This window comes from Haemaphysalis longicornis, unplaced genomic scaffold (assembly GCF_048455015.1).
Source record: "Haemaphysalis longicornis isolate Haplotype H1 unplaced genomic scaffold, Haemaphysalis longicornis Haplotype H1 scaffold_8, whole genome shotgun sequence".
In the NCBI taxonomy this organism is placed as follows: Eukaryota; Metazoa; Arthropoda; class Arachnida; order Ixodida; family Ixodidae; genus Haemaphysalis; species Haemaphysalis longicornis.
Window position 1 is genome coordinate 192,365,600 of NW_027526445.1, and position 27,592 is coordinate 192,393,191.

The following is a 27,592-nucleotide window of genomic DNA, read 5'->3' on the forward strand; positions in this document are numbered from 1 at the left end:
CGTTCTTTCGCGCTGTTAATCTCAGAAGAATGTGTACCAACTGGCCCGCCTACAATCCGTGTTGCAGTTAACAACTGGTGCCCGTGAACGTCATGAAACATCGAAATGACGACAGCAAACACAACCGCTTTGTCAACCGGAGGAGGCACGGGAACAAAACTGAAAGCCAAAATTGAAAGCCAAATTTCTGCAGTAGAGAATAGGGCCCCTTGTCCTGCAATCCCTCCCTCACCCACACGTCACCCGTACCTCCCACATGAATGTCACGGTAGCAGGCGCACTTTCCCGTGGCTAGGCTGCAGCAATCAAAGCGCCCCTTTTTCTTTACTTTTTTTTTCATTTTTGTTACTCGCAGCCCTGTGCTCGCAGCGTGGTCAGCCTCAAATGTTTTTGCCCCTTTCTTTAGAAAGCCGTTCTTTAGACACGATGTTTAGAAAGGGGGGGGGGGGGGGGGGGGGGTTGGAAGTCGGAGGTGTAGAGAATTGCCCCCATCCCCTCTCTCCCGGCTGCATCGTCCTAAAAGCTATTCACTTCGCCCGTCTCCGGGAAGAGGCAAGTCTGTCACGCTGTTTGTGTTTCCACACACAACACAACACGTTCTCGGGAAATGAGCAGGAGCGGCAATGATTGCCTGGCTGTCGTGCCCACCGATCGACCCGAGCACCCGCCTGCCCGACACTTACCTGGAACAGATTGATGCCTGCTGTGCTGGGAAGGCAACCATGCCGGAGGCTGGCGTCACGGGTGTCAGGGCGAGATGCCCGCGACGCATTTTTTCTGCGAACCCATTATAGAAGGGAAATCGACTACTGTACGCAACGTATGGGCAATTGCGATGCGCTCGAAGCTCGCCGAGGTTGCATTTTGTTGAACCAGAGGCGGGTGGCAGACCTGCCCAGCTTTGGCCTCACCTACAGTTTTTCTCGATTTCAATCTCGTCCTTTCGATTGAGGTCGATTTGGCAAGCTTACCTCCACATCAGTGGAGCACCACAGACCTCACAGACGTACGGATGTCAAGTTTGTTCTACACATCCATTCGAAGAAGGGGCGCACTTTCCGCGTCTGGCTCAAGCAGCGTGCAATCGTGGAGTAATACTTAAAAAGCATATTCGCAGTTGCCGGCAAATATATAACCGCAAGAATTCGGCGAGGTGCTTCACGGCTGATGCTGAGCATTTGAAGGGTTACAGGCAAGCTGAGGTTCATTTGAAGTTAAAATCGACGAGGCCAGTCACCTCTCCTTGCAACCAAGCGAGTCCGTAACGTGCGAAACACGTGGTACTAAACGCCTGATATTCAAAGACCAGTTCAAAAATTATTGATTTTGATTTTAAAAGACCAAAATAAACGCTCCCTCGCGGCCACAAGATTAGTAGAGAACAACGACCGTAGGACGGATAAAACGGGGCATGGTGCTCACGACCCGCACACTCCTCTCTGCCATACTGAAGTTGTACTTCCGGTCTTGCAGCAGGTAAAATAATACCAACGCGGGAGCAGGGATTTCCCCAGTCCGGCCACGAAACACGCCTCTGTCTGGCTCAAGCAGCGTGCAATGCATCTTTTCGGGCTGCCAAAAAATTACTCACAAGGTTCTTTTAACCGCTCCTTTAACCTCGTCCCATTCGAATGGAAACGTAGTGGAACAGACGCCGATGTTTCCAACCTCCTCACTACAGGAGAGTGTCAATTCGAGAATCACAGACTCGAGCCATGCATACCCACCCACCCAGCCGGCCCTTTTCGTCTAGGGGGTGTTGATGTCCGGAATGCAGAACTGTGCGAGAGGGAGGTTTCGAAAGAGGAAGAGAGAAGGCGTCGAGGATCCCGCAGCGAGGGAAGGGCAGCGTCTGCCCCTCCTTCCTCTCCGGACACGCGCCCGGATTTCGGCGTTCGTCGCTCTCGTCTGCGTACGACCGCTCTCCTCACGGCCACTCGTGCCGTGACCCGCCGGAGACGAGATCCGCGAACAGAGCCTGCTCCGTGCCTCCTCGCTCGAGATAAAACGGTACATCGAGGAACAACGCACCGGTTTGCCCGCTGTTCTTAGGAAGAAGCGCCCGCGCTCCCGAGTCCCCGAAGCCGCGTCATCAGCATAGCGGGACCGCACGTCGCAACTCCCTTCCTTCAAGAGCGACCACTTGTTCTTCGCCGGCCGGACAGGTGAGAGCCGCAATCTCTTCCCCCTCGCCTTCCCCCTTCACATTCAGCATCCGTTGACAGCTGTTTTGTCTACACGTCACTCCGCTGGCTGAATCCGTTTTGCTCGTTTGCTGCTGCCTCGGAGTCGGCCGCCTAGCGGAGTGGGACCCGCCGATACGGCGTGGTTTCTGGCGGTTGACCCGATAGAGCACGTCTCTCTGGCTTGCTGCTCAGCCATGAATTACAGATCGATTTTTGATGGATGCTGCGTCGCTAAGACGACTGGCTGAAGAAAGTGACAGTTGCTGGAACGAAATAGCATCCTTCGCACTGTTAATTATCGTCTGAATTTAGAAGTTGGTTGTTGTGCTTGGTCAGCAGTACGATTTGTAAGAGAAAAAGAAGAACATGCGCGAATCCCCCCCCCCCCCCCTTATTTCTTTTTGCGGCGGCTTTTGGGATGAGAAGCACGATGCACTGACTACAGCTTGTTAGACATACGGGGTCCAGATAAGAATACCGTATTCTTTTGTTATGTGCACCCAGGAAGGGTCGAAAGCAGTGCAAAAAGACCTAAGGAATGGAATAGAAATTCGACTACCGTGTTTGCAACGCATAACTCATCCTATTCATTTCTTTGATGCTGAAGTTGAGATACATTGGGCCTCCTCGATTATCAGTCCCGCATCGTCCGCGGACTGCCCGAGACGCGATCCGGCACTCAATTTTCCCATGTATTCCTATGACCTCCGGTCCGAACACAGTCCTCGGACTGCCCGCGGACTGGTAAATCGAGGAGACCCACTGATGGCAGCAACTGCAACGAAAATTCTCTCTGGATAACCCGTTTCAGTACGCACGCCGCTGACAATTTCTTGGAGGCCGAACACGTTGTGTTGTATACTGTGGTTCTGCGGCGCAGCGTTTATGAACGCTTTCTGCTCATTACAGAGTACAATTTCGTTCCTCTGCCGGAGCTGTGAGTTCTTGTGTCTTCGTCGGCGACGGACACTCGATACCGGCCGGCAGAAGCCAGGCAGCATCACTGCAACAAATTTATTCATGATTTATTCATGAATACCGTGGAAGGAGTTACGAAATAAAGATGGAGCCGACTTTGCAGAGCCGTTCATAATGGGAAATTTGGCTTATATAACGAAAACCTCGATGCAGGAAACTTTTCTCGGCTACGTATTTCCACGTTTACCGGACGTTTATATGGAGGGAAATATCGCGGTAGGTCGTACGAGGAGAGAGTGACGCGATATTTCTTTTTTTATTTTGCGAGAGGTCCTTCTCAGCTGCAACGCGTGTGTGCCTCGAACCGCGCACAAATTCTTAACATTTTCGAGAGCACTGGAAGCGCATAATGTCCATTACGGCGCGCGTACGTCTATTATAGAGAGCTGATATTCAGCGGCCACAATCAAAATGAAACTGGGGGAGGGAAAAAAAGGCAGCAAAAGGTACAAATACCGCGAACTGCACTCGCAGTCTCGAGTGGAGACTTCCTGCTACGCTCGCGAGGACCTGTTCTAGGTGGGATCATACGCAGAAAGGTCTGCCTCTCAGGGGCGCTGCCACCGTTCTCAATGGAAAGAAGGATTTATCTTGAGAGGCCTCGCTCCAAAGGTGACAGCGAGATGAAGTGCGCCTGAATGAGGTGCGTCCCGTTCGGGCGCGGTGGCCGGGGATCTTGCCAGCGGGCGTCGCCTTTGTTCGATCGGTGTGCGCGTTCGGGAAAAAAAAAAACTGCCCACCCAGGAGGGAGAGGGGGGGGGGGGGGGGGGGGGGGGGGAGGGCCGTCCACGCCCTTTGCCTTTACGTGAGCGACTTTTCGGAAATACTGGGAACGCGTGACAATCTGTCCTCGGGTGGAATGAAATTATGAGTTTAAATGAAACAAACAAGTAAAGTAAAGGCATTATTATGGATACCTCGCTGTTGTACACAATGACGTTACTGCGTCACTATTGCATTAGTGGTCCAACTGCTAACTTTGCCCGTCTGCGCATCAATTGTAATTGGGAAATAATCAGGGCATGAAAACATCAGCGCCATCAACCAGAGAAGTCACCGGCACAGATGAGGTGTGTCTCGCGCTTCTGCCCGAACGCGCCCTGACGTGCTACCGGCCAACGGCTTTCAAGAACGCATCGACGAGGAGACATTTCGCGGTCGTTTCCATCGTCGTTTGGCAGAGGGATTTGCGCAGCGTGACGTAATGGAGAGAGGGCCGTCCCCTTGAACTTCCTGGAGCGCAGAAGAGTGGCCTCCCGCCGCTATTCCCGCTCCGTTCCTGGCCCTTCTCGCGAACAACGGGTCACTGGGTTGAAAGGTGGCGCGCCGTCCGGTCGGTCTCCTTTTCTTCGCTTCCCGTTCGCTTCGCCGTGTTTTCTTCGGGGCGTTTCTTCTCCGCTGCGCCCCCCCCCCCTCTCTCTCTCTCTCTCTCTCTCTGGCTGACACGTGCCCGCACGTGCCGCTGAGCAGGGGTGTCAGAGGAGGAGGCAGGCGGAACGACACGCTTCGGCGTATCAACTTTCTTTGCGGCCGTGGCTCCGAGCGATACAGCGGGGATGATCTCGTGCAGGTACGCGTACGCAGACAGGAGGCAAATGGCCTGCTTTTCCGAGCAGCGCAGCGAACGGGGGTAACAGGCCGGCCTCCTTGGGGCTGTGCTGTGAAAGCAGCGCGCTCACGCACCGGCGGGCCAGTTAGGAAAGGACGGCAAAAAGTGCTGCCGCCGCTGTCTTGTTACGCCTCCCTTTTTGTTTAGGAGAATGTTTATCCCCAGGCGCCCAGTGCAAATTCCTAATCTTAAATTGAGTGCCGCGTTTCTCGCTCTCTTTTTGCATGCCCCCCCTTCCCCCCCCTCCTTCTCTCCGACTGCTCCTCTCATGAAACGCACAAAAAGTTGTGTAAACTCCCCGCTGTGGTACCTCTACGTGTGTTTGCCTTGGAAGCTCCACAGCCTTTTATTATTAGACGGCCTTTAAATTGTAGAAGCCTTTAGGAAATTTTAATAATAAAATAGAGCTTATGGCCTCTTCATAAATATGGGGTCCGGACAGTTTATCGAACGTCGTTTTATCGACGCAAGTTTTATCGAAGCCGTTTTATTGGAAATGTTTTTCTCAGCCTTTTCATTTGAGAAAATTTGCAGTATATTTTTTAGGTTCGTCTGCGTCTCCGCAGCGGGTCCTTATTATTAACCAAAATTTGTAGCATTTATAGTAGACGCCTTTTATTTCCTGCATGCCTTTAATGTTTTTTGGGTTGCGCAAAGTTTCTCTCCGTCAGTTTTTTGTTCGGTTCATTGTGCAGCTGGAACGAATCTCCGTATCCATCCCCCCATCTGATCCGCTGCATACCACGTCATTGTAGCGTACACTAGGCCATAATGCCCTGATATGCTTCTTAGTTTGTCATACTCCGCTTCTGTATCGGCACGTAATTACTTTGCCGCGCGTGTTTATGCAAGCGAGGCACCTCTTGTCGCTTGTGCAACCCCGCCGCGGTGGCGCGAGGGCTGAGGTGCTGTTGTTGGTGGCTCCAGGCTGTGCTGCTGAGCCCGAGGTCGCGGGCTCGATCCCGGCCACGGTGGCCGCTTTTAGGGTGAAGGCGCAGAGCGAAAACCCCTGCCTGTGTGTGGAGATTTTGGCGCACGTGGTCAAAATTGATCGGGAGCCCTCAACGCGCCTCATAACCGACGTCTTGCTACGACGCGTTAAACACTAAAATCAACCAAATCAGCGCTTGTGCGTCTAACGTCAAAACTCCAAACTGGACAGCTAGTAAAAGCCTCCTCCTATTTCTGAATTTCTAGCTATTTATCTGCACGGTGTTTATTTCTTGTGGGCTATTAATAAGCCATGTCCTACTGTTCTCAACGACTTAATTAAAACTAAAGAGAGGAAAAAAATTGGCTCCAATTCACGCTGGGAAGGTGGTTGGAAAGCGAAGCTGTAAACGACACCCACAACGATTACCCTTGCGACGTCACTTGAATTCACAGACGTGGCTCTACAAACAGTGAAACCAGAGATTCTGACAGCCAGATCACGTGATCATGAGCGTCCGTGAAAGGTGTATATTTGGCAATACCAATCTAAATACACCGAACACAACCAAGGTATATTGTGCAAGGGGTTAGGGTTCGTAAGATAGTGGCAAATACCGTAATACAAAAAATGGAACATACATGCTTGAGAGAGCTATCCATGGGCATTCAAGAAACAAAGCCATAAAATAAACGCGTCCGAGAACAACGAAAGGGAGGGAAAGACGCGTCAACATATGTACGCAGGTTGCTGCACATAATGCATGGTCGAGACAATGTCGAATGAAACTATAGCTGCAAATTAGGTTAGTGCAAAGGTCAGTTAAATGAAACAAACACTAAAAATTACAATGAAAGCACAAAGACCGTACTTTAGATAAAACGAACGGAGGTGGTTCGATAAAACGTACATTTCTTCGATAAAACGGCGTTCGATAAACTGTCTGGGAACCCATAAATATACCATATGGCCCGGTATACCAAGAGCGTGCCGAGGACCCCTTTTGAGCTCGCAGAATAAATAGGAGACCACCACCATTAAGTATGTTGATACGTGTCCTGTAGTCAAACAATTTCCTCTTCATAGCGGTAAGCTTTGCGCACGCTATTGGGACAAAAACAAAAAAAGGTCATCCCACGACCACCGCGGTTCTTCGTGAAACAGTTTTGTTTTTGTCCCCATGTATACGGTGCGCCAGTTATGAATACAAACCAAATAGCCCGCTTTTCCCCGTGCACCTGTTTATATGGCCGCATTTTGTGTGTCCCGTCCTGCACAACCTCGGCGTTGCCACAAAAGCCATCTTTCAAGTGCCGCCTACGCTGAGGAGCTAAAACGCACGTGTGATGCGGCAAAGCCACATTTTCGCGTTGGCAGCAGGGTTTTACGAAAGGCAGGAAAAGAAAAGCGTCACCGAGGAACTCGCCGACCCTTGGCGTGGCCTCTGCGGCCCGCGGACCCCCCACTTGGGAAACTTGACGTGTACTGATGACACAAGTACTGGCAAGCTAAAGTTGCTGAATGCAATCTTAAACGTATATATGCCTTCAAAAGCAACATTCACATTCTTCTGCAACCGACGGTTATTCTTTAAACGCTTACTTAATTCCGCTCTTGATGAGTTCGCCTTCAGGAGGATGTCGTTTTTGCACTCGTCTTCGTGTGCGCTCTACCTCTAACCACACCAACGCTGACAACAGTAAACTCATACCTTAGCGACTGCACGTTCGAAACAGGTTATGACGGCGCAACAAATCATTAGTAAATGCACGTGTGCACGCGGAAAGGCTACCGAAATACGAAGGCACGAGAGGATTTGTAGAAGTTCATAGCTAGTCGCAGCGCGACAGACGAGACAGTCGGAAGAATAACCACGGGACGAGCGCTAACTTTCAACTAAATTTGTTGAAAACCCGCCACACACATTTATACCAAAGGCAAACAACGCCACACGTGTCAGATTTGCATACAAAAAGATAAAGAAGTAAAACACGAGTTATTTGTCGTTATCCATGAAGAGAACCTCTTTATCAGCAAGCGCCACTGAAGGGTGGCTTACGCACTTTTCGCCCCTCTTACTAATACGACAGGCTTCAACCATCTGTCAGTGCAACTGCTTCGGATGCTCGGTAACAACATCAGTTTCCTGAAACACCGGGTGACAGCCGCACGTGTCGCAGTGTTGGGGCAAGTGCGGTCGCGGACGTTTGTCGAAGGAAAGCGCATGCTCTCGCAATCTAACATTTGCACACCTTTCAGCCTGCCCTATGTATCACGACTGGGACTGCGCAAAAAAAAAAAAAAATCTGGACCAGGGAAGAGAACACACAGTTTGGTCCAGTTTTTTTTTTTTTGTGCGCAGTTCCAGTCATGAACCATTTTCAACTTGTCCGGCTTTCCACTCTGCTCGAGGTATGACACACCGCACGACGCCGGTTTAGCAGTCCACATATCTGTGCTCAATCTTTTAGATGCGGAGCGTCTCTTGCTCTGGGTTATGTCCCGCGGCGTCGGCGTCCGCACTCACACTACGCATGCGCAACTCTCCTCCTTCCCGCTCTCCAACAGCTGCGCGTTACTCTCTCCACTTCTCTCCTACCACCTGCTTGCGCTTCTCCTGCGTTCTCGCTTCTGCTTTCGCGGCGCATGCGCTACTCTCCTCCTCTAGTCTCTTCTCCTTCAAGTGTGAATATAAAGCGGGTAGAGCGCTGCGCGCGTTCAGTGCAGCGCTTGCTTCGGTTGACTCCGTTGATGCTTCCGATGAAGTGTGATGGAAGCAACAGTCCCGTCAGTGAGTGGGCTGGCGCAAGCACGCGTCAGCATCAGCCCAAACACTAATGGCAACGTTACGTCCACTCAAGACAAAGCTGCGAAGCGAAGGGCACGCGACGCTGAACGCAAACGCTTGAAGCGAGCGGCGGACCCTGAACTTCGTCAGCGCGAAGCAGCTTCGAAGCGTCAACGTCAAGCAGCGGTTCCTGAGCTTCGGCAACGTCAAGCAGCGTCGGTTCGAGAACGTCGAGTGGCGGTACCGGAACTTCGACAATTTCCCCCAAACCCAACTACTAACACAACGGAACGCAACGGAACCCCCCGATGCTCCGCATCCTACTCAGGGTTCCCCTCGGGAAGATGGGGTAATTTTTTTGCCACACCGTGATTTTGCTGCCCTTCCTGCCAACGAAGCCTTTCTCTGCACGGCAGCGCACAATCCCTCCAGTTTAAGCGGGGCGGAAAAAACCACCGTGACACCATGCCGACTTGCAACATTCTTCAAACCGTGCGACGTACGGTGCACATAGGGAATCACGGCCAGCTTATTCCCTTCCGTTTTTTTTTTTTTTTTCTTTCCTTATCGGGGTCCCCACGAGATTTGACATGCCTGGCCAATTTATTGCCACAGCTCCAGAGCGCTGCTCATAGGGTAACCTGCCGCTTCCAGCCTCTTTAACTGACCTTCGAACCTCTCATCCACAGTATGGTGGCGCAACACACTGCATTCTTTACTGACTTCGAATGCCCTGTGCCATAACTCAGGTTCGATTCAGAACACGAAGCGCTTTCTAGGGCGCATTTGATGTGCCTTCACTTATCATCATATCGTTGTGTGAAACCCGTTAGGAAAAGTTGGTTTTCCTGCAGTAAGGCTTTGCGATAGACGGCACAAGTGAGGCATAGAAAGCGTTCGCTTTGAAAATCAGTGCACATTAGGCAAGTACAACCAGCACACATGGCCTTCCTCAAATCTCCAGTGGAGGTCCAGAAACTGCAGCTCCTGATTCTTTTTTTCTTTTTTTTTTTGAAAGCTCAACCGTTAACGTCAAACCGGAACCAGTTTCACGGAACACTTTCAGAAGATCAATGGCCATGCGTGGTAATTCATCAGTCTTCCCAAGGGCACGGTAGTGGGGGCATGGGCGCTGCCGTAGAAGGAGAGGCTACGTTGACAGGAAGGGTAGCCGAATCGGGGTGCGGCACGAAGCGTGTGTACAGGTATCATCATCACCACCACCACCACCATCAGCCTATCTATATGGCCACTGCAGGGCAAAGGCTTCTCCCATAGATCTCCAATTATCCCGGTCCTGTGCTACCTGCGACCAATTTATCCCCGCAAACTTCTTGATCCCATCTACCCATCTAACTTTCTGCCGCTCCCTGCCACGCTTGCCTTCTCTAGGGATCCAATCTGTTACCCTTAATGACCAAGGGAGCAGCGGTAGCGTAGAGATAGAGCATCCGCCTCGCGTACAGAAGGACCGTGGTTCGAATCCCGGTGCCGCACAATTCTCACCGGATTAAAAAAAATCCGCGTGTTGATTGAATTGGAGAATGAGGCTGGGTTTGGGGGCGGCCTACCCCGGCGACCATTGCCGGTAACGCACTCCCTCACCAGAGCAGGATTGACCACCCTGGTGTAGTAGTGGCCACAATCTCCCATGAATACGCCAATTAATCCACGGCCCTCCGCGCTCCACTACAGATATGTGGACTGCTAAACAAGCGTCGTGCGCTGTGTCATACGGCTGGCAGGTGAGCAAATGTTGGATTGCAAGAACATGCGCTCTCCTTGGACAAACGTCCGCGACCGCATTTGCCCTCACACTGCGACACGGGCGGCTGCCACCCGGTGTTTCAGGAAACTGATGTTGTTACCGAGCGCCCGAAGCAGTTACACCGAGAAATGGTTGAAGCCTATCACATTAACAAGAGGGGCGAAAATTGCGCCAGCCACCCTTCATTGGCGCTTGCTGATAATGAGGTTCAGTTCATGCATAACGACAAATAGCTCGTGTCTTCCGCCTTTCTTTTTCCGTATGCAACTTTGACACGTGTGGCTTTGTTTGCCTTTGGTATAAGCGTGCGTGGCGGGTTTTCAATAAATGTAGTTGAGAGTCATCGCTCGTCCTGTGGTTATTGCGCTGTCTGCCTCGTCTGTCGCACTGCGATTGCTATGAACACCTACCAACTCGCCGAACTTGCAACCGTCCTAGATTTGTAGCAGCTCGGGGCTTGTTAGATAGTACGTAAGTATTCGTTCCAGGGGTTCATTTCGCACATAAGTTAAACCTGGATGCAACGAAGTTGACATCGCAGTTTTTCCGTTACATGCAGGTTTCGAGTTAAGGCTCGCGGGAATGAAGCAGAAACAAAACCAGAATGCTAGACGTCATGAGTGAAGGTGAACTCAGCCTTCGAGGATTTATTTCGCAGTGAAAAACCGAGCGAGTTGCGCCTGCTGCTTTCGCGCGAGCTCAGGTGCTGGTTGTTGTTGTTCCGTTAGATCAAACGCGGTTAGCCTGGCTAGATGTGCCGGCAGTTGCTCCACCCGAGCACCACCCATACTGAGTCAATACACGGTCCTTTCACCGCGAGTCTGCCAGTTCCGTCTCCTGAGAGAAGCTCAGAAGGCGCGAGGCACTGCACGGCTCTGCGAAGAAGCATGCTCACTTACCCCCCCGTATTTGATTGATTGATTGTAGGGTTTAACAGGCGATGAGGCGCGCCGTAGTGGAGGGCTTCGGATTAATTTTGACCACCTGGGGATCTTTAACGTGCGCCGAAATCTCGTACACACGGGCGTTCTTGCTTTTCGCCTCCATCAGAAAAGCGACTTACCCCCGTATTTATAAATGCAACTTCAGTATCACTTTTGCCTCTTGACACTTTTCGGTGCCTTAACGCGTTTCAAGAACCAAACGTGTGCTGAAAGGGCGCCTTTTCACGGACTTGACGTTCCGCTCTCAGAATTGTTATTAAGAGGGTGCCAGCTCGGACACTGCACCGGGCGGCGACGTTCTTCTTTCTCGCCGGTGGAGACGACATTTAAAATTGCCAGCTTGTCTTGAAAAGACAAAACTTCCATTCCCCGACGAACCGATACCACGGGATGGCAGCGGAGACGCGCCACTACACGCCGACAAGCGGGCCTAGCACCTCAACACGAATGTCTCGAACCGACACCGCGCGAACATATGGAAACGCGCTGTAGTTTAGGGTGCGGGCGAAAAGAAAGTAAAGTTTAGTTAATCTAGCTACCCGGTGCGGTGTCACGATACAAAAGCCAAACCAGAAGTGGATGCTACGTTACCACTGAGGGGCGCTAGCCGCTCCGTTCATCTTCATGACGGATTTCGTTTTTAGGCAATTTTAGATGTTTCGTTGATGCTGGCTCCTTACAGTAGTGCTATTATTTGCTCGATTAGTGCATTGTTCCGGCCGATTTTTCAGTAAAAGTAAAAAAACAAAACAATGACTAATCAGCGTATCGACTTTGTTACATCAAGGTTTACCGCAGCAATGCCCTTCGTTATAGAGGTCGCAAACACATGGGCGTCAAGGGGGGTGGCAACAGGGCATTGAAAAACTTCGCTAAATCCAGGAATTCGTTACACAGAGGTTCGTTGCATCCAGGTTTAACTGTACACCTTTACGTATGTATGCTTTGAAAGCCATAGGGCATACGACGTCTTATAAAGACCCTTCTATAAAACCAAGGGTACGTTATTAGTGAAAGACCGTCGGGCGTTTATATTAAATGGCACGCGTTGCGGACAGACGGCCAGATTTCTGGAGGAGCGGCCAAAATTGTTTGCGCTCCTAAAAGTGTGACGGATGCGTCGGTATGCCTTTCCTTAGGCTGTCACAAAGGGAGCTGGATTATTTCTTCTCTGGTTACGCGATCACTTTCGTTGCGTTGTTCGTTGTGCCAAATGTGAAGGTCAATTGTCTTCCATTATATGCAGTGCCAACGTTCTGAAGGCTTAATAGCTCAGGTTCGCATCTGTTGCACTAAGTCACAGTGCGTTGTCCTCAATAAACCGCAGTACGAAGTTAGCGCTTGTCTTGGTCAGGTCGCTCTTCGTGCGTCCAGATTTTTTTTCGCGCTGTAAACAAATAATGAACCTAGCCCTAATTTTCGGGTTAACTTCCACGTGAATCAGTCCAGCGCAAGTTCAGTCCGAAACTGTGCTTAGAGTAACGCTGTTTGGTACTCAGCCAAGTTACTATTGCCATAAGCCATGCATCGCCCGTCCCCAAATCCCCAAATAGTGCGTTCATATTCGTAGCGACCTGATGACGCAAAAGGGAATAGGGAGAACCGGAAAGGAGTAGAAAAGAGTCAAGTAAAAAAAAAACGAAAATTAAAAGAAGCACAATCTAAACAAGGAATCATTTTAGGATTAAAGAAACAAAGAATTCGGGATGTCATGCATTACGTCCTGAGTGCTTTGTTTATTTTTTCCTCACGCACATTGCGAACTGGCTGACACCTAAACTGCGTCACAATGGTGCGTAGCTTGCGACAAGAACACAATCATAGGCAGTAATTTTATGATCGGCAGAAATCGCGGCCTAGCTCGTAAATCATCCCCCCCCCCCTCCCTCCCGGTCCCAGCTTAAAATGTTGAGAATGGTAAGGGGGGGGGGGGGGGGGTGCCGTGCTTTTCCTCCTACGCCTCCCAGCAGTGGTTGCGTGGATATGCCAAGAACCGATAGTTTTAGATAGTTTCACAAGAAGCCTATTACTCGGGGACACAGTATAAGGCCGTCGGAGAATCGGTGGAGACGGCGCTTATTTGTTCACGTGCTCTAAAATGTCGTGGGTCGAATAATTTTAGCAAACTGACTTGGAACGATAGTAGTTTTGGGGGACGATGCTGTGCCATTAAGAAGTACGTTAGTGGCTCAAGCTACTTCATCAATGTTATTGGTATGACGCACTTTAATTGTTTGGACAGTGTTGGTTTGTGAAATCGGGTGATGCACCTGAACTGACGCAATCTGATTTACGAAATGAAATAAAATAAAACTGTCCACTCTACAGCTGCCCTCAGTGTTAATCCGATACCCGCTCACCCGCGTGAACTTGAGAGACTTCGTCGTTTCGTTACAGTCGAGCTGCGTTCTTCTCGGCTCCTCCACCGACGAGAGGCCGCCATTATGCCGACGTCCTGCCGCCGCCATCACATGGCAGCCGCCGTCTGCCTGTCCCTGGCCGTGTCCGCAGTGCTGGCCTCGCAGGCTCCGCAGGCCCCGTCGCTCGCGAGCCCGTCCAGATCGGCCCACCTGTACGCCCGCAAAGAAGACAGCGCGGCCCGGCTCGACCACGTCCTCAACGAGCTCGGCGCAGCCTCTGGCAACGCCACGGCCGCATTCAGCCTACGATATCTGGCCGAAAGCTCGCCCTTCAGGTGCGTTGCAATGTGCACGTAGAACTTAAAGGGACCACGAAGACAGCGTAAAACCTCGTTTATTTTGAAGAGCTGCCTGTTCATTATATATCCACAAAACACGTTTTCTTACCCGTGAAAACGCAAGAAATGTTGAGAAACTTTCAAATGTCGCGCTATACATTGCCCGTAGCGCTAAAGCGAACATCAGCAGCGGAAGCAACAGGGGGGAGGCTAAAAACATTTCTGTCAGTGTGCTAACTGCACGTTAGCATTCAAGTGATAGGGCAAAAAAAATGGAACTGGAGGCCCGATTAACATACAAAACAAGATACGGTGACGTCATAAAGAGCGGGCGAGAAGGCGGCTGGTTAGCCGCTACTGCTTCATCCGTTTTCCTTGCTATCTAGCCTAGCTGTGTAGCAAGTTTGCGATAAAATTGGTATCATCGGTATTGGAACAAAAGATCCTCCTTAACAACGAACCAAAGTTGTATTTTGTATTCATGGCGCCTTTAGGCATAGGGAACTTTAGAACGCTCGTAAAGCGGCCACCCGCCGTTTCTAGCAGTTGTGGAGAACTTTTTACGATAGCAGTCAGACCTCAGCCTTCGTATGATGTTTGCTTCGGAGGACGAGGTGTTGTTAGAGAGGAATTTCACCTGTAAGAGGGGGAGAAATGAGAAAGACGTGAAGGAGGAGAGACCTCCCTCTTCTGCCGTCCTCATCCTCCACAACTCTAATCAGGTTACAGGCGTGGGACACGCGACCCTGTGAAACACGGCTGCTGACCCTATGCTGATGGGGCACCTAAAGTGGTTTTGTGCACTAGTACAGCTTACGGTCAAGCAAAACTAAATGCGATAGCATCTGCGTCGGGTCGCATTACGCGGGAATAGCGGAATAGCCTGTCCAGGCCACCTGTTAGCCATGCTTTTGACAAGAGCTGAGCATTCCTCTAATACGCGTGTACATCCTCCTCACAAAGGAAGTTTAGGCCGACTATTGCGTGTACCTATGCCATCGGCCGATCGCTGTTGTGTACAGGAGTGACTTCAGTCCTCATTTCATTGCACCATTGACCGCAGACACGAGACACTCCATAATCGCCAGCGCGGATTGCGGGCGCTCGGCGTGGGACCGGATAAGGTTGCCTTTACGCTCCTCTCTTTTCACTGGCGCAAAACAAGAGCTCAGACAAACATACGTGGAAATGCAGGATGCTGGTAATATACACATGCTATCGCTGCCAAAAAAAATAAGATTCGAGAGACCTCAGCAGTGCTCCGCACACGATTCGCAACTTTCACCAACAGTGGCGCCGCCACGTGGTGGCTGCCGGAACCAGTCGAAACATTGGTTCTTCTCTGTGTGTATTTATGTTTAGTTGAGTGTGGCTTCAGGCTGGCTGATGTCGGTGGTCCGTGGTCTTGCTTAGCGAAAAAAGCAAAAAAACAGGCGAGGGACGCTGGAACACAAGAAGCACAAACGTTGCGCGTGCGGTCAGTCCGTGATAGTAAAAGTGGTGCGTACCGCAGTGCCGCAGCACGCCACTTGATGTCCGCCTCAAGAAGGGATGGATTGTTATAAGCTTCGAATCGGGACGCCGATCACGCATATATAAAAAAAGGCCACGCTACGTTGGCAGGCGTCGAGAAATCTTGCCGTAGTCGTAGCGCGCTGCACCGCCATGAAGGGAGGCGCTGTGAAAGTGCCGTATTCGTGTGATGAAAGTGTATTGTATAATGTTACTATTATAATCGTCGCACCCTGAAACGGAATCGCTAGTTGTCTCCTCGCAAGCTGCCGTCGTCGTGTCTATCCCATCGCGAAGGTAGGCACCGTGAAATGTTGCTGCAGTCGCTGCGCACTGCCATCGTCGCGTGGGCCACGCCTCGAAGGCAGGCGTCATGAGACGGCGCTGTAGTCGTCACGCGCTATAAGGGTATCGCAAAGTTACCGTAGTCGTCGCAAGCTGCAATCGTAACGTCGAACCCGTCACGAGGGCAGGCGTCGTGCTCGCGCAGTGAAAGCGTAGTACAATATATATGGCACCCTAGTCGTCGCGAACTGCCGTGGTCGCGTCCATTCTACCACGGAGGCAGGCGCCGTGAAAAGTACCACAACTTCGCGGTACAAGGCCAAGACACAATGCGATACGCTGTCAGCGAGAGGTCAAGACAAGCAGTCTAGGCTGCACACTGCACGGAATTTCTCGGCGCCAAACCACTTCACCAACCAATAAATAAAACGTAGCCGCTACCAGAAAAAGTGGGCCTCAAAATAATATATAACAACGCAAACAAGCAACAAGCAACAACATTTTGAGGAGTGCGCAAAAAAATCAGGTAGCAGCGCTCAGTTGCGGCAAAAAGGAGAAATCACTACGCAAGCCAGGCCACTGACGAATTTCAGATAGCAACATATGTAGCACCCCGCGTCACGAACTGTTCGCCTTCTACAAGGCAGCGTTTCCTTTCATCCGACATGTTAGTCGTGCGTCGCAACGGTGACCCGGTGACACACCACTCGGTGCCCACCTGGCACAGACCCCGTCCAGCTTTGTGATCTCTCTAACGGCCATCTCGTGGCGCCACCTATAGCCGCTGAATGTTGCGAACTGTGGCAATGTTATTTGGTACCTAGAACTGCAATCATGAAATAAACGAAACTCCGTGTGGAACCTAGCGACGGCCGTCACATACCACGAAAACTCCTTCTAGAATTCGCTTATCGCCTCAACACTTGTTTTTCAATACGACCGGTAACGGGTGTGTGGTAATTTCAGATGCCAACGTATGGATTGCTGCTTAGAAACAAAGCTACACAAGGTTTCCTACCATAAGCGAGTAGGCGGTCTGCCACAGCGTGTAACCATCCTCCTCCTTTACAACGGCAAACGTCGCGCAATACTCCCGTTTGACGTTGCAATTAAGACTGATTTGAAAGTTCCAAACAAAGCAGATGTAGTTTTACAGCTTTTTAGCCTGCCATTGAGATCGCCTGCATCGCTTTCGCTCCATCCACCATTCGTGCTGAAAACGACGCCATTACGGCCCGAAAAGAATGCTTCGCTGCAAGCGTGGGCGTAGTGAAAGGAAACCCCCTTGGGGAACAAGAATATATGTTGGGTATGAGCTCAAATTGAGAGGAAGCAGCGGAATCGGGCTGGGCGTACAATCCCAGCCCATTACAGACCGGTAGACCATCACGGAAACAGAGTGGCTACCGAGAGACGGGACTAGAAGTAGGAGAGGACCGCTGGTCGGGTAAAGTGACGGAATCAGGAATTCGCAGGCAAAGAGTGGACTGGGGCATCGCAGGACAGGAAGGGCTGCAGGAACACGGGAGAGGCCTTTCTCCTACAGGGGACACAAGCAAGCTGATGATGCGGACCAAGAGGTCAGACGAGCCATCCACGGCTCACAAGAGAGGGAAGGGATGAACGAGATAATTTCAACAGATAGCCTCACCCGTGTTGTTCGTAAACGGAACACTCGGACCAAACACGGTCCGATGCGAGCTCCGCTCGAGCATTCAGCAGCAATTGCTTACATTTGTTTACCGCAGAGGTGTCATCTAGCGCTCACACTGTGGAGAGCTCTGCCAGGACGCGGCGCCGTGTCCAACGTCGTACGCCGTGCTCTCACAACGCCCTCCCGGCGCAGGTCCCCGCTGGAGCTGGGGCTCATCGCGGCGGCCACGGCGGGTGCCCTGAGCATGCTCTTCCCTCTGCTCATGCCTGGCGGAGGACATGCCGGCTCGGCCGAGAGGAGCGAGCCGCATCTGCAGCAGCAGCCGGCGGACGAGCGCACGCTGCTGTTCCGCGCGGGCAGCGGCCTTGCGGGCTTCAGCGAGTTCGTGATGACGCGCGTGGACAAGGGCCTCGAGAAGTTCCCCAGCATCCCCAGCCTGGACCCGCAGGAGTGCATGAAGCGCAGCGTCTGCGAGGCCCACAACCAGCCCAACAAGTACGGCCTCATCGGCCTCGCGCTCCAGCTGCTCTACCCGTGAGTACAGCGGTCCCCTCCTCGCGCCTTCGGGATAGGGCACGCCTTGCGACAAAGCCAGCTCTGCAGGGACTCTCATCACATTCCTACGGGACTGACTCATTCATGCATATCACGACCCACGGGCTCAAACATATCGCGCCCCAACACGAAAGGTACACAGATTCGTGAAAATATTCCCGACAGCCTACTTTGCTTATTTTGGAAATGTATATCACTTCCGTTTTGAAAAATAAGAAACTCGCTTGCTCTACAGTTAGCGCCACCTAGTGCAAAGTAGCGAAACTAATATTCATTTCTATTTCAGTGCAAAAGTGATATATTTCTTAAATAAGCAAACTAGGTCATTAGGATCATTTTCATCGACCTGGAAAACCTTTTGTATTTTTATTTATTTATTTATTTATTTATTTATTTATTTATTTATCTATTTATAAACACTGCAGCCAGCATCTAGGGTCCCTAGAAATCTTGCTAGTCTGCCGTCCCCGCGCCTTCTCTATGGGCAAGGGTGTCCGCGCCGCTGATGCACGCACAGCGCTGCGCAGAGGGCGCTGCTAGCAATCGGAGCGCCCGAGCGGCCGGGCGAGAGCTGCCGCCGGCCGGCCTGTGCCGCGCGCTACTGCTGCGGAGAGCGGGCGCATCGGGGTTTGTGCAACGCGTTTGTAGACCGAGCCAGCCTTGAGAATTTTATTCAGATAGAAAGAAAGAAAGAAAGAAAGAAACAAAGGGGAGTCAGGATGGTTGCAGTGCCATAAGAGGCGGAGAGGCCGCACACATTTCACGCGTTGACACCTTTCTGTCCGAGCAAGTTCAAATGGCTAGGATTCTCGCTAAGAACGTTGCGAGCACAACCGCAGACTTTGAACGACACAGATAAATTGAGAAGACCAAACGAAAGGCCTTCTCTAAACTTCGTATCCGTTTCTTTGTCGTGAGCCCATTACACGCTTTAGTTGCGCTGGTAAATTGAACGAACACCCCGGCTCGTCACAAAATTCCCACAATGATTATAAACAGCTTGTCCCCGCTTGGGTCCCTAGAAAGTTTTGTTTCTAGGGACCATACCCTCTCCACACGCTGCTGCGACTGCTGCTCTCACTGCTGCTCCTGCGAGGCTTTCAGTTCAAATGGGGAAATCGAAAAGCCTTCACCATGTCGTCGAGAAAGCGCGCGAAGCGCGATGGTACTTGCTTTGTGCCCGGGTGTAAGAGCGGATATAAATCCTGCAAGGAGAAATATTCCATCTTCCGTACTCCCAAGGACAAGGAAAAGCTGCAGCAGTGGGCGCGTAACATAAAGCGCGCTGACAAGGATTTGGATGACGCAAGCGTCGTGTGTGAGAGACACTTCGAACCGTGCTTCATCGAGCGAAGCTTCAAGACCGTTATTCAAGGTAATCTAGTTGAAATCCCACGTGATGTGCCTCGGCTGACGGAAGATGCTGTGCCGACAGTGTTTCCCGATGCCCCCAAGTATGTGTCGAAACCTGTTGCTCGGAAGAGAAAAGAGCGCAATTTGTGCGATCAGCCGCCACCACCGCCTCCGAAGAAACGGCACCTTGATGCAGAAGGCAGTTCAGGCGTTACGTGTAGTGCCGCCTCGCACCTGGATGACTCTAATTGTGTCCCCGATGTCGCGAGCGAGTTTACCGAGCTGCGGGCGCCGCCACCCTGGACGAAGGTTGACCTCGGTGCTAGCAGTGACATAACGTTTGCGTTCTGCCATTTGAGCGACGACGGCGCCCTAGACAGTCTGCACGTGAGCCGACGCGTTGTGCTGAGTTTGAAGTCATCAACAGGAGATTCAGTCTGTGCGGCAGTGTACATTCGCGGAAAGAAATTAAGAACTCAAGAACTGAAGACGGCGGAGGAGGCAGAAAATTTGTTGCTCGAGGTAGGGAACCTAAAGTTGTGCCCTGGTTGTGGCTTGAAGCCCACAAGCAAATCATTTGTTTCATCGAACGGGAGCTACTTTTCCCCAAAATGCTCCCTAACTGTCTCTTCTGAAACTGCGTGTGTAGCATGCAGGTACCTGCGAAGGATAACAATGAACACGCTTTCTAGACGAAAAAGGGCAAACAATAGTGTGACCGTTTCTGGGAAGGTTAATGCAAAGAAGAGAGCCTCAAAAACACGTGCCCTTCTGCGCGCGAAGCAGAAACTTGCCCGAGTGCAGAAGGTGATAGATGATCTTAAAGTCAAAAATGAAGAACTGTCCAAAACAGAATTCGAAGCCAGAATCAGCGGTCTTCCTCGAAAACAGCAGCTAGCTGTGAGAACGTGCTTTGAAGCAGCGAGGCGAAAGTCAACCAAAGGATTTGCCTACACGGAAGAGTGGCTTCTTGAGTGCATCATAATGAGGATGAGGAGCCCGAAACTCTATGAGCACATAAGACGCAACAACATCATGGCTCTTCCGGGAAGAACGTGTCTGCAGAAGCGCATTCATAACTTCAAAAGTGGCTTTGGATTTAATCCAAGAATATTCGAGGCCCTGTCTGAAAAAACTAAAGACATGGATGCCTTTTCTCGTCACGGAGGGCTAGTTTTCGACGAGATGAAGATATCCGAGCATCTGGACGTCAAGCCTACAGGTACGAGAACTTTTTTCTGCTTTTCGGGAGGCATGTATGCCTAAAGGGGTTTTCATTCGGTTGATTGTAACCTTCACGTGCTTCCATTTTACAGGTGACTTAGAAGGATTCGTGGACCTGGCACAATTTACCCCAGATGCTCAAAGGGAACAGCTCAGCGACCATGGAATGGTGGTGATCTTTCAACCATATCAAGGTATTTATTTTTCAATTACTTACAGCTGCTATAACTTTGATATTGTATCAAAGTCGAACTAAAAAGCAGCTCATTATTTGCTACTGAAATATGCAGGAAACTGGACACAGATATTGGGAGTGTTTGCTTCGCGGGGAAACGTCAAGGGAGATGTATTGGCGAAAATCATCGTCGAGGCAACAATCCTCTGTGAGAAAGCTGGCTTATTTGTGGACTCGGTGACTTGCGATGGAGCAACGTGGAATAGATCAATGTGGAAGTTGTTCGGCATAAAAGGTAAGAATTATTCACTCGTCATGGTATCTGTCACTCTCTCATAGATGAACGATCAAAATCTCGCTAACAGTATTCATGTAACACCTTCTGAGAGGTAGTAATGGTTGTCTTTTGCTACACCTGCTGTGCCGTTATTTCTTTTCTATAAATAGAAAATTATAGGTAAGCAGCATTGCAGCCTCATGCCCAAATTCTGTGTACGTTACAAAATTAATCGGATTAGATGATTGATTGAATAGATTTTGGTAACTTTCTCCGTGTTTTTTTTTTCTTGAAGGTACAATCAAAGGCATACAGTGCAAGGCTCCACACCCAGTTGTCCAGACGCGCCATCTGCACTTTTTTTCCGATTTCCCCCACCTCCTAAAGAACCTCAGGAACGCCTTCGTAACCACGGGGTTTCATACGCCTCAAGGCTACACAAACGTGGGATTTATCAGAGAAGCATGGAAAAGCGACTGCAAAAGCGTGTCTTTGAAGGTGATGCCAAAGATCACAAATGTGCACCTTAGCCCCGATGCATTCCAAAAAATGAGAGTGGGACTTGCATTCCAGTTGTTCGGGGATGAGGTCATCAAGGGACTTTTTTTGTACTCGAAAAAGATTGAAAAAGCGTGCGGCCCAGTGGCTCCTACGCAGTGTTTTGTTGAAAAAATCAACCGGCTGATTCGGGTTATGACTTCCCGCACACCAAATAAAGCTCTTTACCTAAGATCGTCAAACTGCCAATTTTTGGAGGAATTTTTGTCCTACCTGACAGAATGGGAACAGTATGCCAAAGTCAGAAAAGGCGGCTTTCTTTCAGAAAACACAGCCGAAGGTCTTCGTGTCACAATTAAAAGCACACTTGAACTACTTGAATTCCTAACTTCTGTCGGCTTCAGATACTTGCTCACTGCGAATTTGAGCCAAGACAAACTTGAAAATGTTTTCGGAATTGTTCGGCAGATGTCAGGAACAAATGACCACCCCACTGCCGCACAGTTCCTCCTCACGATAAATGCACTTGCATTTTATAACCTTGCTAGGCCACCAAAGTCTGGCAATTGCTCGCCGCAGGTGATCACTTCCCTCATATCCGGCACTAAACTGCAGCCACCAACGCAGCGAACCATTGATGCCGTTGACTGCCTCATCGATGAGGGGAATTTTAGTGGCGCAGAGGCAGCGCTTGTGTCCTGCATTTCCACAGACCACACCCCATGTGTGGTACAGAAGAGTCATGACATGCTGACATATTATATTGCGGGTTATGTAGCTCGAAAGGCATTAAGAATGACGCAGTGTGAGCATTGTGGTTCTTCCTTGACTACCGATAAGTCGGAAGCAATGCGAAGCGATCAAGCTTCGCAGTTTACTGCGAAATTTGATAACGGTGGCCTTCTCTACCCGTCTGGACCCCTGAGTGCAGCGATTGGGGTGCTTGAGGATAGCTTCACGACATATTTCAGTGTCAACAAGCTGCACGAAAAAAGCCTGGTTGATTTTTCGGCATTCTTGCGCAATACAGAGTTGCCCCTCCTTGGCTGTAAAGTTCATGCAGCTGCACTCACAAAAAACGTAGTGAAATTCTACGTTCTTCTGAGATTTCGTTTCCTTACAAAATCTCAGAACAATGAGAGAGCAGAAAAGCAGCAAAGGATGAAACTGTTGAAGTTGAGGAGGTGCAACTGACGATGGTTGATGTCAAATGTTTTTTCCTAGTGAACTGTTTTTCTCTTTTAATTTCATATTCAAGGGCTGTTTTCAGTGTGAGGTTGTAAATAGATGTAATTATATTATGTGAGTTTTCGTTTGCATTGTGTGAATGATAAGCTTTGTATAACCACTAATATCGATCAATGATGCCCGTTTTTGCAGGTTACAGTGTGATGTTGTAAATAGGTGTAAATTATGTGGATTTTAATTGGTTTGTATTGTGTTAATCATTACATTTGTATAGCTACCACAGCCGATCATGCAACTTTTCGCAGGCTAGAGTGTGATATTGTAAATAGATGAAATATTGCGGGTTTTGGTTTGTACTGTGTGAATCATTAGCTTTGTGTAACTACCAATGTGAATTGATCATGCACGTTTTGCAGGCTCCCGTGTGACGTTGTAAATAGATTTAAATTATGTGGGTTTTAGTTGGTAGCTTGCGTGTTAACCTTAAGCTTCGTAATTACTAATTGCCCATTACCCATCTTTTTGTTATATATATTGTTGTGTAGCCACAATGAATGTGATGTGCTTTTTTGTCTTTGTTTTTGTAAAGGTCGCTAGATTTACTCGAGAGGTTGCACATCGCACGCAATTTTTGTTCATTAGCCTTGTCGTATGTGTGCAAGAAGTAAACGAAATAAAAGTTCAAAACTGAGATGTTTTTATCCCATTGACGCTACTCCGTGTGGTTGTGCTGCATATTTCAAATGACACGATTTTTTTTTTTCGTGTGGCTTTACACAATAAGCGAAAGCGTATTCCCGTGACTTCATGCTTCGGTTAAAACTTGCGACTGATCATATTCGTGGGAGTCTTTTTTTTTTTTTTTTTTTGCTACGCTTAGCCAAAACGAAGGTAGAACGAAAACGCACGGCTAAAATGGGCTGAAATGAACCCAAGCAGACGTACGGAGGCAGCACGGCGAGCGCCGTCCTCCGCACCGCTCCCCCCGCCCGGCCGCGCTCCGACTGCGCGCAGCGCCGCCGCTGCATGCATCACAGCGGAGCCCCCGCGACGGCCGGCGGACGGCAGACTAGCAAGATTTCTAGGGACCATACAGCATCGCTTCCCAACATGGAGGAAAGAAAAGGTATTCTTTCTTTCCTCCATGCTTCCCAAGCAGGAGTGGGCTACAAAAGGTGATTATACAAATCATGTTCAAACGCACGAACACTTGTACATTCCGTAATCGATACGGGCAAACCGTTACATTGTTCTATGGTGTTAGGCATAGGCGTGCGCACAGGGGGGCAGGGGGGGCGGCCGCCCCCCCTAATCATCTGAAGGGGGGCGCCAAATTGGCCCATATTTTGCCAATGTAACACATTAAAGTAAAAATTTCTGCTCAGAAATATTTTGTATGTGTTGCAATTTCATCGCATTGAAATAAAAATTTTGTAACCATCCCTCTTTGCACTGCATTCGGACCGCTAGGCCTTCAGTGGGAAGAGGTCGGGAGTTGCTGTAAAAGGGGGGGGGGGGCAGCGGTAAGGCTTTGCCCCCCCCTAATCGAGAACTCTGCGCACGCCTATGGTGTTAGGGAAAAAAACATCTGAAATATTTTAGTGCGGATGAAGTACGGTCGTATGGTTTTGCTGTGATTGATCCTCGATTACCTAAGTGGCGCGGGAAGGCCGCGTGACAGGCTGGTTTTGTTGTCGTACAGTAGATACAGAACTTTGAGGCGGGCGACCTGCCGGTGGAGTAGAAGTGGAGGCAAGCTGAGTTTTTTTTTATCATTTTTGTTACTGATGACGATGCCCCGTAGTCTGACAAAATGAACTGTGCAACAAGACGCTGGATACATTCAATCACGGTGTAGCGACACCATCGCCATCGTCACCATCAGCGCCCAATCATCATCACGGTGCCTGGCAAGCGTCAGCAGTTGCACGCGACAACAGATGGAACATGATCGTGCAGGTGGGCGGTAGCTCGAATTCGCCGCTCTCACTTCTGGCCGGGCCGGGCCTACGCTATTTAGGAAGCCGCATCTGCCACACTAACCGAGTCCGCTTCCTACAACGGTACTAGCATTCTTGGCATGAAACGGATCCCAAACTATTGAAAAGTACTCGAGGACTGGGCGAATCAAGGTGCGATAATCTTCTAACTTAATATTAGAAGGACGTCTTTTCAATTTTCTTCTCAAGAAGGATAGCTTCAGAAAGGCCTTGATGCAAGTATTGTCAATATGCATACGCCATTTTAGATTAATAGTAATTGCTAAGCCCAAGTATTTGACAGACGTTACAACTTCGAGAGCACGGTTTTTAATAACATAAGTGCAAGTAAGCGGATTTTGTTGTAACGGCCGTAGAAACTGATTTTGGAAAATTAATTCCCATGCCCTCTTATCGCACCAGTCCACGAGCTTACAAATATTTTCATTCAATGCAGTCTGGCAAGAACCACTCTTGATATCAAAGTAAACAACGCAATCATCTGCAAACAATTTGACCTTTATGCTGTCACCAATCTCTTTCGCAATATTATTAATGCACACTAAGAACAGCAATGGTCCCAACACTGACCCTGCGGCACTCCTGACAAGACACGTAGACTGTCTGACCAAACATCATCGCATTCAACAAACTGGGTGCAGCCTTTATCCACCGAACTGTGATGTCGGGTAAACCAATCTCACTGAGTCTAGCCACAAGTAAATTGTGCGGCACCCGGTCAAATGCCTTTGACAGATCTAAAAATACTGCATCTATTTGTTGGTGATTATCGATTGCGGTTGCAAAGTCATGAAAGACAGTTACTAGTTGTGTTATATACTGTAGATACGTTGCGACAATTTTCAAGCACGTAGGTCGCGAAATAGTTAGTCCCATAGGAATGTGATTAGGTGAGCCTCCTTAAGAGGCCCTGCAACACTGCTGATAAACGCTTTCACTCTTTCCTTCTTACTAGGAAACACCGCGAAAGCTGTAGTTATCGCCAGCTAAGAGCGTCGCCGCGTGATTTGCTTGCCGGGCAGATACGCCTTCAAGTTTATGCTTTGCTTTTGTTGCTGTTCCGTTTTTTAAGTAGTTATATCAGATGCGTTTACCGCTGCGACTGTAGGGAAGGCGGCCAACGGCCGCGATATAGCACGAGTGACGTCGCCCAAGCGGGCAAACAATCTTTAGACAGAGAAAGAAAACTCTTTCGGGAACGTTTATACGTTATCTGATGGGCGTAGCGCCGTGATTTTTGTTTGAGGTTTTCTTTGTGACCCCATATTCTCAGTTCTAAATGTGCCTGTTGAGTAAGTACTGAAATCATTCTATAAGTTAGAAAAAAGTTGAAAGAAGTGTGACTGGGTCCCATTAGTAGATCCCATAAGCACAAACCGTGCAACGTCGCGACAAGCAAATGCAGCACTAGGATCCCAGACGCTGCAAGAGGAAAGAGCTACACTGCGTGGTGGAATGCACGAAGTGTCATCACACTCGCGCGATCATAGGGTATAATTTGCTCTCTCACATCACATATTGTCTATTCGTTATAGTTTTACGTGGCATTTCCTCCGAATAACGGCATTAGTGCATTAATGCTCATGGGTATTGCACGCAATGTCGCAATCCGTACGCAATGCCCATTAGCGGAGAAAGTTCCCGAATATCTGTAATGCCTGGAAGCGGGGGTAGCTGGTGTGTACGTCAAGGACAAAACTCTGCGCTGTAAAATTACGCGAACTAGAAGGATGAACCAATTGTATTATACTGTGCGTTTAAAGGGCTCCTCGTAGTTACACAATTTTACAGAGGAAAGTTTTCTTCTAGAGATTTGAGCAGTTTGTATCGCTTGGGTATATACAGAATTTAATGTAGAGCGGCTATTACATTAACAGCGTTCTCTAGAGTGGCTGCGCTGCTAGACGACGCAACTAAAGCGACACAGTTGAAGAAATATTGGCACCCTTGCATCGGATGCTCAGTATCGTTCTCATAGTATTAATTTTCTAAACACTCGCGATTTTCCCTGCGCAGGCCGTACTCGGCACCGGACGAGCCGACCACGGTGGTCTCCAAGTACCAGCTGGCCGCCCGCTACGGTCGTCAGGAGGACGCCGACTGTTCGCGCCAGTACGACGGCTGCATCGTGTCGCCACTGGAGATAATACAGACCATCGTCAGCTACTTCCTCCGGTAGCCTGCAAGACCAGCATGTCCCGGATCGAGACGGGATGGAAGAGCATGGCATCCACGCTCGGCAAGACGACGTCACAGAGGCTGCGCAATCCTACCACGGCACGTGCTCATGGTGAGGCCTCAAGTCGGCTGCATCTCTGACGACGCCCTTGCAGTTTGCTCAACGGGGCTGTGCCAGCGCCAAACGTTTGTTTCCCTTTACACCAACTTAGGATCTCGAGAGGACTCATTGCGACGACTACAGTGCATCGCCGCTTACTAGGCTCGCCGATATGAGAGTCTTCACTAGGCAGCTTGATCAACGGGCGCGTGCTTCCTTTGAGTGCATTTCTTTATTTGCTCCTGGTCAAATTGAACTGCCTCGGGAAGAGCCGAGCGGCGTGGACGCCCGCAGTGTGTCTGCCCTTCATTTTTATGTGCGTGCACGTCACAACGTTCATTTCATGTTTCAGCTGGTGTACGTCGGCTCTACAGGGTGTCGGTCCCCATCTGGTTGTGGCGATTCTTTTGGCGAACCCTGGTCGCCTTTGGGGTATAAAAAAGTGCTGGACTTTCAGAGAGTGGCCTCATGTGGGATTTCATCATAACTTAATTTATTGCACGACCATGGATGATCAGCTCCGAGAAAATAAAGATTTCTTGCGTGCAGGCTGTATTTGTCGAGTGTCTTCATTTGTCTCGCGACTTGTACGAGGAAGGATGGCGGCAAGGGATATCTGCTCCAAATATGGCGTGAGTGCCGCTTTTGCTTCAGACAAGTTCCTATACGCCTCGAGCGCTGCCTACATGTA

General features: G+C 49.8%; 1 protein-coding gene across 1 annotated transcript; it reads left to right on the top strand.

Moving 5' to 3' along the window:
• Window positions 1-1,169: 1,169 nt before the first annotated feature.
• On the top strand, window positions 1,170-27,592 carry LOC144149219 (uncharacterized). Its single transcript, XM_077680758.1, has 4 exons — window positions 1,170-2,165; window positions 13,602-13,899; window positions 17,546-17,887; window positions 26,640-27,592. Exons 2-4 carry the CDS (start codon window positions 13,649-13,651, stop codon window positions 26,800-26,802), a joined length of 756 nt encoding a protein of 251 aa, XP_077536884.1. The 5' UTR covers window positions 1,170-2,165; window positions 13,602-13,648; the 3' UTR covers window positions 26,803-27,592.